The following is a 16,069-nucleotide window of genomic DNA, read 5'->3' as shown; positions in this document are numbered from 1 at the left end:
TCCAACCCCTAAAAAAATTCAAGTTTGTTTTAAAAATATATTTTCAATTTCAAAAATTATTTTCTACTCTAGTAAAAACAAAATATATTTCTCAAAATCATTTTTCATTCATAAATCAAACACGAAAAATCTTTTCCAGAAAATATTTTCTACTCACCAATCAAACATGAGAAAATAAATCAAAAATCTACTTGTTTTCCAGGAAAATATTTTCTTGGAAAACATTTTCCACGAAAAACATTTTCCTTCATACCAAACACACCCTTAGTCTACGTTAAGCCAACATAGTAAACCTTAAATCATTATAAAGCAGATAATAAATGAAAGTACACTAAAAAGACATAATATTTTAATATGATTCGGTCTATTGATCTACATGAAAAAATTATCGAGAGAATAATTGTAATAACTCGTCAGGTCATATACTCTTTTTTGCAGTCTTTTTGGCGTTTAGAGCGTTCCTATAGCGACCCCAAGTTTATGACTTGTCGGGTCTGACAGTTGGGTCACCGGGTTGTTCATTTGATTTTTATGCATGTTTTCTTATTTTGGAGCTTATGAAAACTTAAACGATTGACTTGGTCAAAACTTTATGTAGGCGGCCTCATAATGCAATTCTGGCGGTTCCAAGCTCTGAAACGTCGAGTTTGGTCTAGCTAGAATGACCTTCAGTGCAAATTTCGAGGCTTCTGGGCTCATTTTGAGCAACCTTGTGGCTTGTGACTTAAAAGTGAGTTTGGGTGTGGGACTACTTTTTGTTGAGACGACCTCAATAGGAAGTTTCAACATCTCCATTGAGTCTGGAATGCCGAATTTGGTAAGGTAGAATATCTCATTTGCGTGCACAATATTTCGAACAAATCTCGAGCACTAGGTCGAAGATTTTCAACTTTGGGGAACCAACTGATGTGCATGAATTACTGCAACCCCCATTTAATCTCTGTGTTTGCCTGCTTCAGGCCGCGTTTGCGGTGACTAGTGGTCTTGGTCTTCGTTCGCGATACTCGTGCCGTGTTCGCACATGCTTGATATGGTTGGCCATCGTGTTTGTGAGCCTGTACTGCGATCGCGTAGGCCAATGAGATGATCATTTACGATCACGGGATAGGATTCGTGTTCACGATGCTTTGGGGTCCTGACCTTCTGCGTTCGCGAACTAGGTCCCGTATTTGCTAAGGTCATTTAAATAGTCTTTTTATATTAAGACCAAAGATGCGATTCAACTCTCTATTCCATATTTAAATCGAGACATCTTGAGCTACAAGACTCTATTTTAGGTAACATCAGTTGTGTATCGTCGAGTTGTAGTGGGACTACGTATTGGGATCACTGGGAGAGTGCGAGGAATGTATTTTCGAGGTAAATTCCTGTCCTGAAGGACTATCTGAGCTTCAATAATGGTGATTTTTGTACCATTTTCTTACATGATCTAATTTTTTCTATTTACGAGCTTGAATCGTGCCCAATTTTGGGGCACAAGTTCAATAAGCTCATTTAGACACGTTGACAGAGTCAATTTTGATATTTCCAGCATGGGTCTTACAATTCCATTTTAACTCGATTTTGGGCTCGTCTCCAATTGTTGCGATTTTAGTGCCTTAACGTCCATATTGATGTTGTGATCATGTTTTTGATATTGTGGAGGTGATCGGAGGCCGTTCAAAAGTACTATGCTCCTTAATTGTGAATTTGGAGTGTGCGGTCTGCATTGAGGTAGGCTACGACTTATCGAACTTTAGATTGAGCTTGTGAATGTGAGTTTGTGTTGATTGATAGGAATTGGGGTGGATTTGTAGTTGAATCATGTTTAGTTTCCAGAATTCATGCCTCAACCTTAATTTTGGGTTTTTCGGGGAATTTAATATGCCTACGTTTAATTGTGTGATCTTGACATGCCTTGTGGTTTTCGTAATGTTGTTGATATGATTGAAGGCTTGTTATTGACCTTAGCCTAGGTGTAGGATAGTGATTGGCTTAGGTTTTCCTTTTGGAACCAATAGGCCTTAGAAATTCTCCAACGTCGTTGTAGATGACTTAGCTCTCTATAAACCAGATGTAGTACATGAGGGTTTGATAGTGTGAATCTTAGCTAGGTGCTAACTCAGATCTCATGACCTTTTATCCATAATGTCCTTATACTATGGCCCAGAGATATTCAATAATGATTTTGGGCATTGTTTTGCGTCTCGGAGTTGGATGTGGTTCAGGCTTAGAGTGATTCATCGACAACTTTGGGTTAGACATCGATCCATGGTGGCCTTCTGATGGTGACTCTTGTTACGGGATATTTCCCTAACTAAAATTATAGTCGCGGATCAAGGTCGGGGTATACCATTTTTATAGCTACAGATTCAAGGTCTGGGCATATTATCTTCAACCACAGTCCGAGTTCCGGCACAGTACCTCCAGCTGAGTGAGACTTGGCGACATGATTCTATTGGGTTCTTCGGGTGTTCAAGTCGTAGTTTGAGGTCCGGGTTATGCACCCATCTATTTTGGATTCACTAGTTCATGTTCATTATAGTAGTAGCTCTTTTGTGTACCTGTCGGGTTTATGGAGGTTCATTCGGGTTAATTACTTTAACTTGCGCATGAGTGTACCTTCCGGGCTTATGGAGTCCAATTAGGTTATAGTTAGTTGCTTACTTTCCATTTTTTTCATCCTTAGACTCGTGTGCATTTCGATTAGACCATCGTTATTGTTCCGCTCATTTGACCTCTTGTTGGTGCTAATTCTCACTTTTCATTATTTTCTTTACTTTTCAAGCTTAGTCGGCCTATGATGTCTATTGAGTACCTATTGTTTTGGCACTCATACTACACTCTGCATTTGTTTGTGTGATGCAGGTCCAAACACCAGTCGCTATTGTTGATATCGAGCCTGTTGTAGGGATATTCAGAGGCGATTGTGAGCTTATGGCGTCTTGGATCAACTTGTCGCTTTCTGTTTTAGATTTTAACTAGTCTTTTGCTTTTGAGACAATTTTGTATATTTTTGTCCAATTTTGGAATTTTTACTCATTGTAGCAGCTTTGTACATGTGACTATCAGATTTTGTGTTTGGATCTCATATTTTGAATGTATATATATTTTATTTATAACTACTTAACTGGAAAATATTCAAGTAGTAAAATTATCAACTAATTAGGATGAAGTTGGAAACAAGATTAAGGAGGCCAAGAGTTATGCTTTTCCCAATTATTGGAATACTTCTCGCTACATTATCTATAATCTTGCTAATGTATTATGTACATAGGGATGTCAATAGATGCGGGGGTGGGTTTAAGGCTATGCGGGGCGGGGTGGGTTTAAGGTTGTGCGGGGCGGGTTGAAGTGAATTTTTTCAAAACTAATGCGGGACGGGCTAGTATATGTGATTTTATGTGGGTTCAAACTTATTTTCAACTTTTTACATGTTATAAGAGGGATTAAACATTATTTGTTTTGATAATTTCTTTAAATCTACTAAAATATTCAAGATAGTTAATGAAATGGTTCAATAAAGACTAATACAATTTCTTACATGTTTTTCAATTGACCTCTAAAAAATAAATTGTGAAGTCACTATCCGATTAAATTAATACAATTTAATGAAAAATGAATTTATTTTTATGAATTATGTTTTTAGTATCAAACTTAACTAGAAAAAGAAAATATTAAAAAAATTATGCGGAGCGGGGTGGGACGGGTTGAAAATGAAAAAAATTGTTATATGGGGCGGGCCGGGATGGATTAAAAATTTAGCAGGGTGAAGCTCAGCCCGCACCGCCCCATTGCCATCCCTATCTCTATATAATGTAAACACTCAAATTATCATAAGCATATCTTGATCAATCATGATAATTTGCATTCTCTCAAACAGTGGTGTATACACAATTTTTTGTAAGGAATGTCACATTTTAAAATGAAAAACAATAAATAAAATAATGTGACGTCATCTTTGTTTTTGAAAAAATGAACAAAATATGAATAAAATACGATTCGCGCTCACTACTATAGCTTTTCTAAAAAGAAATATTTAAAAAAAATTATTGAGTTTTTTTTATATTGAAATGTATTCAAAATAAATTTTTAAAATTAATAGTATTAAATGTTTCGTAAATTGTTCTTAATTAATTCTATTGGTGAGAAAGAAGTGAAAGGAAAAAAAAATATAAAAAATAAACCTATAAGAAGGGTGAATGAAGAAATTTAAATGTATAAAAAACAATGGCAATATCGAGAATCGAACACGCAACCTATGCTTTAGAATTGAGAGACCTAACCAGCTAAGCTAAGTGTACATTTGTGTTAATTAGTGTCACTGAATATATATTATTTACGTTTTCTCCTTTTGCCTTTAATTATATATGCATTTTTAGTAAAAAAATTCGAGTGTCACGTGACACCCCTTGAATCTATGTAGATCCGCTCCTGCTCTCAAACTACTCCAGCTAACAATTTCTCACTATCCACTATGACCACGTCAAAGTTTCATTAGCTCTAAACCTGTTTTAAAACTCGCAGTATTGATCTCTCATATATCCAATAATAACCTAAATATGCATTATTTCTCAAGCAATACATGATAATTGGCACAATCAATCGATGACCATTCAATCAATTGGAAAAAATACGTAGTTAAACAAGTAGAGAAATTCAAAAACTAAATTATATTAAAATGTAACAAGAATTCATTCGACAAAAGATTCCATTAAAATCCTAAATAGGAAATCTAGCTACTCATATTATTTTTTTAAGAACATAACATATAGTTTCATGATAAACAAGTAAAAAAAGGGGAAGAAAGTGAACCCTAAGCCGAATGCCTAGTGCTTCTCCTCTCGAAGTGTTTTTGCCTCTAAAATAATGTGTTCACCTCTAAGAATACATTTTGTAGGGGTTTTATATGACCTAGGGACGCAAGGACAATATTTCTTGCCTCACCTATCACGGGCTATCAGTATTTCGAGGTGATAATTACATACGAGTTCTGTCATTCTTTTCCTTCAAAAGAAGCCAAAACCACCTCTTTTTGACCGAGTTCATCTAACACATATCCTACACACATAAAACTCTTAATAAGCTTAAAACAACCTCTTTTTGACCGAGTTCATCTAACACATTTCCTATAAAGATAAAACTCATAATAAACTTAAAACACCTAAGACAACAATGTAACAACACAATTATGCATAAGATATGAGGCAATAAAGTAATATAAATATATACTTTTAGCCGAATATCAACTAGATCACATTAGTCTTGAAAGTGCTAGCTACAATTAGGTCAAATTGTAGATGTGAAAGGTAGTAAGTTTAGAGTCCCTTTAGTTATTAGTTGGTTACCTAAAATTACTTGAGTTAGTGAAGTCATTTTTGAGGTAAATCTTCCGATGGTATATCGTGATTTTTCTTTTTCTCTTGAGTAAGAAGTTTTCCACGGTAAAATTTTCTGTGTTTTTATATTTCGTAATTTACATTTTGTTTGGTGTAGGAAGAACTCGGTTCTTCAACACAGTAGGTATAGCTAAAAAAAATACTCCCTCTTTCCTAATTTATGTGTCACTTTTCATTTTTTGAGAGTCAGACAATTTAAGTTTGATTGGAAATTTGCGCATAAAATCTTCAATTTTTTGAAATGAAATTTATATATTTGTAAACTACGTAAAAAGTACTATAAGTCACAATAATTGATAATTCAAAATGTTGAAAGATATATAAAAAGCTTACGGTCAAAGATGGACTTGTTTGACTCTCAAAATCTGAAAAGTGCCGGCGTGGGACGGAGGGAGTACTATTCTAATATCTCAAGATCAAGTTATATAAAAGAGGGCAATGTAACTATAATACAACCATATAAGGTAATCTGGAGAACTCCGCCCCATGTGGAATTTAAAAAATGAAAAAGATGTGAAAGTATTTTGTCCATTTGTTATTCAAAAGTTGGCCTAGTACTTCATTGATAAGTAATGTCGTTACTTTCAATATTAATTAAAAACACTTTTTAGTGGTATAAATAAGAGCTAGGAAGTAGACAATATATATCGATAATTAAGAAGAGAGTTTTGAGTATATATTAATTAATTAATTAGCAATGGCTACTCTGATTTGCCCTGAAGAGCATTCTCCTGTTACTGATGCAGAGGCTATTAGGAAGGCCTGTAAAGGTTATTTACTTGTTCTTTTCTATAGTAATTATCTCATCATGATCTTGCTATTATTAGTACTGAGATTAAATTATAGTGTCACTTAATTTGTTGTTTGGTTGGCAAGTGCATGATAACTTATCCCGGGATTAATAATTAGTATCAGGATAAGTTATCACTCCCCTTGGGTGTGATATAGTAATCCCGGGATAACTTATTCCGGGATAAAATAGATAAATGACAAAGATATCTCTTTAAACCATTTTTATACCTCACTTTTCACATTCGTAAAGGTTATTTTTGTAAACAAATAACTTGTTCTTAAAATTTATGCAATGCATATTATTTTGAATACAACAAACCAAACACTAAGTAAGAAATAATCTCAATATAACTAATCTCATCATAACATTTATTCAAACCAAACGACTCCTAATGTACTAATTGGATTCAGGATGGGGAACGGATGAGAAGGCGTTAATATCAATACTCGGGCATAGAAATGCAAGTCAGAGGAAGATAATAAGGAAAGCATATGAGGAGATGTATAATGAAGATCTTGTGAAGCGCCTTGAATCTGAGTTGTCTGGACACTTTGAGAGAGCAGTGTACAGATGGATGCTTGATCCACAAGAGAGGGATGCAGTTATATTGCACGTTGCGATAAAAGAAAAACCTATCCTAGATTACACATCCATCATTGAGTTGTCATGTATATATTCTCCTCAAGACTTTTTGGCTGTTAAGTGTGCCTATCAAGCTCGCTACAAACGCTCCCTCGAGGAAGACTTAGCTCAGCATTGCACCGGTGATCTTCGCAAGGCATGTAACTAATTTTTCATTTTTTTGTTGTATTCTATTGTTTGTTTCATGTGATGTATAATTCTGTTTGTTTTTTCAGCTTTTGGTTTCTGTAGTTGGCATATATAGATATGCAGGTGATGAAATAGATGCAAAGCTAGCCAAATCTGAGGCGGACGTTATTTACAATGCCATAAAAAGCAAGGAGTTTAATCATGAAGAAATTGTTAGAATTATTACCACAAGGAGCAAGACTCAACTCAGAGCAACCCTAAACCGTTACAAGGATGATTATACCTCTTCCCTCACCAAGGTATAGTGTATAAGAATATTTAATGTTGTCTAAAAATTTTGCTACATTTTATAAGGTCTTAACTCAGTTTTCCTTTTTAGCACTTGAGGGATGATGGCGAAAAGACAGCTAATGCTTTCTTAGGAGCATTGAGAACGACAATCCGTTGCATTACTTATGACCCTCAGGCATACTATGAAAAGGTAACTAACAATCGTAGCTATAATATCACATACTTATTTACTTTTTAAACGAATGGTGATGTGGTGCAGGTAATTCGGCGTGCCCTAATGAAGTCAGGGACAGATGAGGAGTCTGTGACAAGGGTAATAGTGAGCAGGGCAGAGAAGGATTTGGAAGTGATCAAAGAGCTTTACTACAAGAGGAACAGTGTGAGTCTTGATCATGCTATCTCGAAGCACACTTCTGGAGATTACATGGATTTCCTTCTCACTCTCTTAGGAAACAAAAAGTAAATCAATCGATATAGCCAACAGCTGAGGTGTGTGTGAGAGTGTCTCTTGAATAAAAAAAAATCGTCTATCGTTGAGGTGTGTCTCAGATATTGTATGAATTCATATCTTGTCATCCTACTCGTTGTTGCTGTTTTCCCATTTATTTGTGTGTGATCTAATTCTCAATAAACATTCATGTTACTTAATTCTGTCATTTGCAATTTTAATTGGAAATTATCTAAGTTGTCGCCAGAAGTTATTCACACATTTAACCTGACTTTATGTATGATATCAAATCGTATTCTTGTTAAAGGTGTAACACACCCATATCCCCAAACTAGTGTAAGATTAATTCGACGTCAACAAATTTATCCAAATTTTGGAGGATAAGTTCAGATAAGGTTGTAATTGAGCAAAAATGTTAGGGATACAGTATACTCTGACAAATGTAGTGTTAAACTAAGCTTGAAGCTAAGGTTGGAGAGCCTTGGTACAATAGCCAAATTGAAAGTTACATTTTGGACGATTGTTTCAAGTGATCTTGTATAAGAACAAACTTTAAAAGGGTATATACATCCTAGGATATGAGGATTTAAGGGTTAAACTATACCTATTAAATTAAACGTCTAACGAATCTAATTTCCAATGAAATAAATCACTTGTCAATCCGACTCTAGCACAAAGTTATACATATTTTACAACGTACTGTCTAGTCTCCAAGAACATACGATTGGGTTGTAAGACATGTCACATGCATGACAATTGACATACGGCCATCATATGTTGAAGCCCCCTACGTAGGGAGATTCTGGAAATTCCATCCACCACATACGGACCAACATAAAGTCCTCGCATGTGGTACCGCAAGTTGAAGGCGCGTTGGCTGCAGCATATATAAGTTGCAAAATTGATTTTTATTTCATTTTCCACCTCCTCCGTCTGAATCAGGTCTGTTTGGTACGAAGAAATATGTGTTCCAGAAAATGTTTTTCAATTTTCTCATGTTTGGTCGACTTAAATGTTCTAGAAACTATTTTCCAAATTAACTTATTTTCCTCAAATTTAAAGAAAAACGACTTTCCTTAAAATAATAAAAAGGTAAGGAAACATTTTCCAAAATCATTTTGAACCTTACCCCTAACTTTTCGTCATAACTTAAGTCTTGGGTATCGATTCACGATACTAATCTTGGATCTGAATCTTGATTCTCGATTCAAGATCCGATTCTTGACCTCAAATCGAGACTCAACTTCTAAGTTTCGGATTGAGTCGAGCTCGGGGCTCATGTCAGGTGTTTGATTTGGGTCTCGAATCAATCATCGGGATCAGATGTCGAAGTCAGACCTCGTTTCGAAAGTTGGGTCATGAGTCGGATGTTAGGGTTAGGTCCCAATTTGAAATCGAGTCTTAGTTTTGGTATTTGATCTCGATTTAGGTGTCAGTGGAGAATCAGGGTACCAAAATTTGAAGTCGAGTGTCGATGTCGAGGTTGGATCAAGATTCGACAGTAGGGTCTCTAGTGGGAAGTCGGGGTTGGGAATTGGATCTCGAGTCGGGGTCTTGCGTGGGCATCGAGTCTTAGGTTGGGGTGGCGTCTTGGGTCAGGGTCGAGTCTTGAGTCGGAGTCGGGTCTCGAGTCGGGGTCGGGTCTCAAGTCGGCGCCATATTTTGAGTCTGGGTCAGGTCTCGAGTTGGGGTCGGGGTCTCGGGTCAAGGTCGAGGTCGTGTCAGGGTCAAGTGTTATATTACGTGTCACGGTTAGGGTCTTGGATCTCGGGTCAAGGTCGAGTCGGGTCTAAGGTCGAGGCCGAGGGTCGGGACTAGGAAGGGTGTTAAGGTCGAATCTTGGGTCAGGGTGGGGTCTTGGTTTAAGTGGATGGATCGAGGTGGGGTCTCGAGTCAGGGTCGGGGGTCGGGGTCTGGGGGAGGTGCGAGGGTTGAGGTAAGCTCTCCGGTCGGGTCTTGGTTCAAATCTAAGGTCGGGGTCTTAGATTGAAGTCAGTGTCTAGGTCTTGGGTCGAGGTTAGGTCTCACGTTGGGATTTAGGGTCAGGTTTCAGGTTAGGTGTTAGTGTCATGGTCGAGTCTCGAGTCGGGGGTTGGGTCTTGGGTCTCGATTGGGTTCTCGGATCGAGGTTGGGGTTAGGTCTTGGGTCTTAGGTCGGGTTCAAATTTCAATTCCAAAATTGGATCTTGAGTCAAATGTTACAGTCGAGAGTCAGAGTCGGGTCTTGGGTCGAGGTTGAGTCTCAGGGTCTAATCTCGGGATCATATTCCAATTAGAATGTCGGGTCGGGAGTCGTGGTTATGTCCTGGGTTAGGTGTTGGGGTCGTGTCCCAATTCGAGTCATAGTTAGGGTCGGGTCCCATTTAGAATGTCGAGTCCCGTGTAGGGAGTAAGAGTCAGGTCCCGGATCAGGTATCCGGGTCGAGTGTCAGGGTTATGTCATGGGTTAGGTATTGGGGTCGTGTCCCAATTCGAGTCATGGTTAGGGTCGGGTCCCATGTAGGGAGTAGGAGTCAGGTCCCGGATCAGGTGTCGGGGTCGAGTGTTAAGGTTATGTCATGGGTTAGGTGTTGGGGTTGTGTCCCAATTCAAGTCATGGTTGGGGTCGGGTCCTAATCAAATGTCAGGTCCCGTGTAGGGAGTAGGAGTCAGGTCCCAGATCAGGTGTCGGGGTCGAGTGTCAGATTCATTATTGGGGTTGATTTCTAGGTCAAACTCTATTTTCCTAAAAAAATATTTTCTATTCTCTAGCAAAAAATAAAAGATATTTTCTAAAAATATTTCTTTCATTCACTAATCATACTCTTGAAAACAATTTTCCACTAACCAACCAAACATGAGAAAGTAAGTTAGAAATCAACTTATTTTCCAAGAAACATTTTCCAGGAAAACATTTTCAATGGAAAACATTTTCCTTTCATACCAAACACACCCGAGCTTAAGAGCATAGAACTTGTATTTCTTCATCTCCATATCCAAGGTAAGCTAATAATAAGTTTAAGCATGGTTATTTCCTTTGTTAATCACATGATGCTAACCTCTAGGGGTGTACATGACCGGATTGGTTCGAGTTTTTTCAAATATCAAACCAAACTATCTGTATCAGATTTTTAAATTTATAAATCAAACCAAACTAATAAAACTCGGGTTTTTCAACTTAGGGTTTTTTCGGATTTTTCGGTTTTTTGGGTTTTTTTGGATTTTCCGGTAAAGTATTCATACAAACATATAATTTACTTGTACTTCAAATATTTATTTAGTCCTACTAAAATACAATTATCTAAGGTGTTTCTTTAAAAAATAACACAAAATATGACATGGTTAATGACACTAAAATATCCAACAAAAATAATAATAACGAAATCGCATAAAACAAATATTGCAAATTAACAAGTCATAATGAAAATGATCATAATTTAAAAGTACTAAATCACGCTAAAATAAGTTCAATAAGTATAAGTTACATGACTAAGTATTAAAGGAAATTAAAATTAGATTATGTATTTTAATTGTCTAAACCAATATAAAACTAAAGAACAAATATTCAATATTATTGTCATTTTTAGTGTTGAATTGATTTTCTTTTTGCATTAGTATTAATTTGATTTTGATTTAAGCTTTATTATAATTACCAACATTTGTGGACTATAATCTTTATTGGACCATTCAGAATTCTAAGTTCCAAACTTGAAATAATATATTAAAAGATAAAAAACTATCAAAAATTATATGAAATATTTAAATATTATATTAAAGTAAATATTTTTATGTATAAAATAAATATTAAAATTATATATATAATGTCGAATTGGTTTGGTCTCGGGTTGGTTTTTTTTAGTTAAAACCAAACCAACCCAAATATAGTCGGGTGTTTTTTTTCAATACCAAGCCAAGTCAAACCAAACCACTAGTCGGATTTTTTTTTCCGGTTTGCGGTTTGGTTTGGTTTTTGATTTTCGCACTACTAAAAAACTGTCAATAAATGACTGCCAAAAGCGACGGATTGCATTGCTTTTTTGGTCGAAATCGACGGAAAAGCGATGCAATCACCTCCGTCACTTTTTAGCTCGACACTTTTCAAAAAGCGACGGACTGCATCGCTAAAAAGCGACGGACTGCGTCGCTTTTTGACTATTTTTTTAACAAAAGCGACGGACTCCGTCGCTTAATTTTAATTTTTTTTATTTCTAAAAGGCGACGCAGTCCGTCGCTTTTCTGGAAATTTTATTTTTGAAAATCCCTGAAAAATGACGGACAAAACCACGTTGTCTGTCCCTTTTCTGGGTTTTAAACAAAATAAAACCCAGAAAAGCGATGGACAAAAGCACGCTGTCCATCGCTTTTCCTGCAATATTTTTGACAGCAGAAACTGACATCAAGCATACACAATTATAAACAATCTAAACAAAACATAATACATCAAACTTAAAATAACATTCAAAAGTATCTAAATCACAAATTAAAGACTTATAAAGTCTTTCAAAATTCGTTTCAAAATTTCAAAAAGTTCATAAATCTCCAGAGATCTAAACTAGGGAGTGGGTTCTACATAATCATCCTCATCACTCTCGTCGTCGGTGTCATCGGGAGCCGAAGTAGTAGGTCGACGAGTAAAGTTCATCACTTGTTCTTTGATTTGCTGAACGGTCTCACTCATGCTTTCTTGTTTAGCTACTCTTCTCCGCTCCTACTCTATCAGTGCCACTCTAAGTTTAGCTATTTGAGCCGACATAGCAACAATCTAAACACCGTCAAGTTCCTCGGCTTGACGTGACGATCCACTTCCTTCTAAGCCTGACTGGAGTCGTCTTACATTGTTTTGAGAGCCTAGACCATAGACTCTACCCTTGTGTGTCCCCCTACCACTTTTTCTTTCCAAATCTAGGTGGAAAGTTCAGGTGTCAATTGGACCGAACTATCTAGATTCTCAGCGACGTACTGATGAAACTCATTATGCATATTAAATATAAAAATTGACATCAATATTTATACATATAATAAATATATTCACTATTAATATATATTATTCATATTAAATAACTTACAAAAGCTCGTTCGGTCCTTTCCTCCACCCACACATCCGAATCCGACTCATTTTCTTTCTTCCTAACATGAGTCTTCTTGAAAACCTCCAGTTCAATGGGAGTGAGTCCCAATTCTTTTTCCTATAAATAAAAACCGAAATTTATAACGATATATATGAATCAACTAATTATTTATTTATAAGTTTGAATTAGAACTTACCATCTCTCGTGCAATTGTTCCAACAGTCTTTGCACCTCCGGTGTGCAATGAGCCACCCTTAAGACTGCCTCTTGCCTTTTGGCTTGTTCTGATATTGCCTTAAACTTGTTTGTGTTCCAATACTGACCCAATTCATCAAAAACATGAGGCAACATCCAACCGGGATGTTCACCACTATCCCGAACGTTCTTTAGCCAGCTAGACAGTCTCACAGATGCCTTCCTCTCAAATGTGGTCCCATGACCAAATTGTACCTCGACTCCCAAGTACACATAGTCTGAAAAAAAATTGAATAACATTAATTAGATCGATAGTAAAAAAAAGTAAAGTATACTAAACTTAACAAACAAATATATATCTTAAAGTTATTAAACAGTGCCTGAAGTATACTGTTTGGAATCTCGCTCCAAGAGTGATAAGCCTGTGTATAGTCTTCTAACACAGTCTTTTAAAGCCTGGGTAGCATCCTTTGCAGGATGCCACCTGCAAAACACATAATAAATATGTTAGTTCATGAATAATATATTAAAGTATAAGAAATAAACAAAATAAACTAACAAATAGATAACAAAACAAACTTACGATGATCCATCCGGCTCAATCATGACTCTACCAAGTCTGTCCTTCTGGCCAGGAGCTAGAGCAGGTATCGTATCATCTGGTGTAGCACTAGGTGTAGCTGTAGACGAGGGTGATACATCAGGATGCACAAAATGCTGAGTCAATGGAGGCGTACCGACCATAGCATTTGACTGCTCGCTACTAGAATCTCCAATCCTCATGACAGATAACTAAGGAGATGTACCTGTGGGAGATGGAGTACCTACCTATAAGGGTCTTGCTCGACGAATAGCCTATAAAGATAGGTCCTCGTAGCGTCGTGAATGCAATGTTTGTGAAGTAGAGGAAGCACCGACTGGTCGACGGTAATTATGATAATATTGCCGAGGATCCGCCGTACCAAACAGAACAACAAATAAATGAGTATCATAGCTGATACGCTCTGGCGCAGAAGAAATAGATCCTACAATATCCTCAGGATTATGGGTCTCCTAGACTTCTTCTTCTTAGCCTGTTTAGTCTAGCTAACTCCAAGATATAGATATTCAATTAGTTTTGACTTAATTCCAACAACTAAATCCACCAACTAAACCACATTATTTATTTGAACTTATTTACACAACTTAACAACTTTAACTAGTTTAGTTTTGACTTAATTCCAACAACTAAATCCACAACCACATTATTTATTTTAACTTATTTAAACAACTTGACAACTTTTTAACTTTACCTAGCTTAGTATTGACTTAATTCCACCAACTAAATCCACCAACTAAATCACATTATTTATTTTAACTTATTTAAACAACTTAACAACTTTAACTAGTTTAGTTTTGACTTAATACAACAACTAAATCCACCAACTAAACCACATTATTTATTTGAACTTATTTACACAACTTAACAAATTTAACTAGTTTAGTTTTGACTTAATTCCAACAACTAAATACACCAACTAAACCACATTATTTATTTGAACTTATTTAAACAACTTAACAACTTTTTAACTTGAACTAGTTTAGTTTTGACTTAATTCCAACAACTAAATCCATCAACAAAACCACATTATTTAATTTAACTTATTTTAACAGAGAAAATGGTCAAAAGCCCCCCTAACCTATAGCCGGATGCCCAACTACACACTCATACTTTACGGGGGTCCTATTATCCCCCTGAACATTTTTTTTTACTAATTTTCTCACCCTTATTTGCTGACGTGTCCACATAAACCAGATATAATTAAATGTTTGTTTACACGCGCTGCCACATAATGACTGGACCCAGAACCCACAACTTTCCTTTAATCTTTTCATTTTCCTCTTTCTTTCTCTAAACCCTAACTTTTTTTCGATCTGACCAAATTCACCCCCATTCTCTTTGATCTGAATTTCGTTCCAATCGAAAATTTTTGAGGAAGGTTCGTTTAGCTTTTTTCGTTTGTTGGGTCGAAGTTTTCTCTAAGTAAAGGTTAGTTCTTTACTAACGATTTTGAACAATATTGATTATTGTGCTTGATTAGGGTTATGAAATTGACAAAAAAATGAAGAGCAATAACTGGGTTTTGGTATAATAGCATTCCATTGAAGAAAATTTTTGAACCATAACTATGAAATCAGAGAAATTACAAGCCCTAAAGCTTCAAGCTTTTTCGAAATTGAAACTACAATTGAATGCTTTGACAAGTAAATTCAAGTTTTAAGCTGATTTGGGAGAGAATGAAGGAATATACCGTTGGAGATTTGTCAACTATTAGAAGAATTGAGAAAAAAAGGAAGAAAAAGAGAGTTTGATTTTGGGAGAGATGAGATTATACTATTGGAGATTTAATATAGCTGATTTGGACTCACATGTGTAGTTTTCTTCAGCTTTTAACGTTTTATTTTCTGTTCTTACGTGCCTAAGGGAGTTGGTCTCACCTTCTTGGACATGTCAGCAAATAAGGGTGAGAAAATTAGTAAAAAAAAATGTTCAGGGGGGTAATAGGACCCCCGTTAAGTATGAGTGTGTAGTTGGGAATCCGACTATAGGTTGGGGGGGCTTTTGGTCATTTTCTCTATTTTAACAACTTAACAATTTTTTAACTTTAACTAGTTTAGTATTGACTTAATTTCAACAACTAAATCCATCAACAAAACCACATTATTTAATTTAACTTATTTAAACAATTTAACAACTTTAACTAGTTTAGTTTTGACTTAATACAACAACTAAATCCACCAACTAAACCACATTATTTATTTGAACTTATTTACACAACTTAACAACTTTAACTAGTTTAGTCTTGACTTAATTCCAACAACTAAACTCACCAACTAAACCACATTATTTATTTGAACTTATTTAAACAACTTAACAACTTTTTAACATGAACTAGTTTAGTTTTGACTTAATTCCAACAACTAAATCCATCAACAAAATCACATTATTTAATTTAACTTATTTTAACAACTTAACAATTTTTTAACTTTAACTAGTTTCGTATTGACTTAATTTCAACAACTAAATCCATCAACAAAACCACATTATTTAATTTAACTTATTTAAACAACTTAACAACTTTAACTAGTTTAGTTTTGACTTAAT

The 16,069-nt window shown here is 35.7% G+C and overlaps 1 protein-coding gene across 1 annotated transcript; it reads left to right on the top strand.

The window, feature by feature from the left end:
- Window positions 1-6,017: 6,017 nt before the first annotated feature.
- On the top strand, window positions 6,018-7,912 carry LOC125865183 (annexin-like protein RJ4). The gene is made up of 5 exons (XM_049545373.1): window positions 6,018-6,148; window positions 6,582-6,949; window positions 7,029-7,241; window positions 7,322-7,423; window positions 7,493-7,912. Exons 1-5 carry the CDS (start codon window positions 6,076-6,078, stop codon window positions 7,694-7,696), a joined length of 960 nt encoding a protein of 319 aa, XP_049401330.1. The 5' UTR covers window positions 6,018-6,075; the 3' UTR covers window positions 7,697-7,912.
- The last annotated feature ends 8,157 nt before the right edge of the window (window positions 7,913-16,069 follow it).

Source organism: Solanum stenotomum, chromosome 5 (genome assembly GCF_019186545.1).
Source record: "Solanum stenotomum isolate F172 chromosome 5, ASM1918654v1, whole genome shotgun sequence".
NCBI lineage: Eukaryota > Viridiplantae > Streptophyta > Magnoliopsida > Solanales > Solanaceae > Solanum > Solanum stenotomum.
Note: the sequence above shows the minus strand (reverse complement) of the source record. Positions and strands in the feature narration are given on the sequence as shown.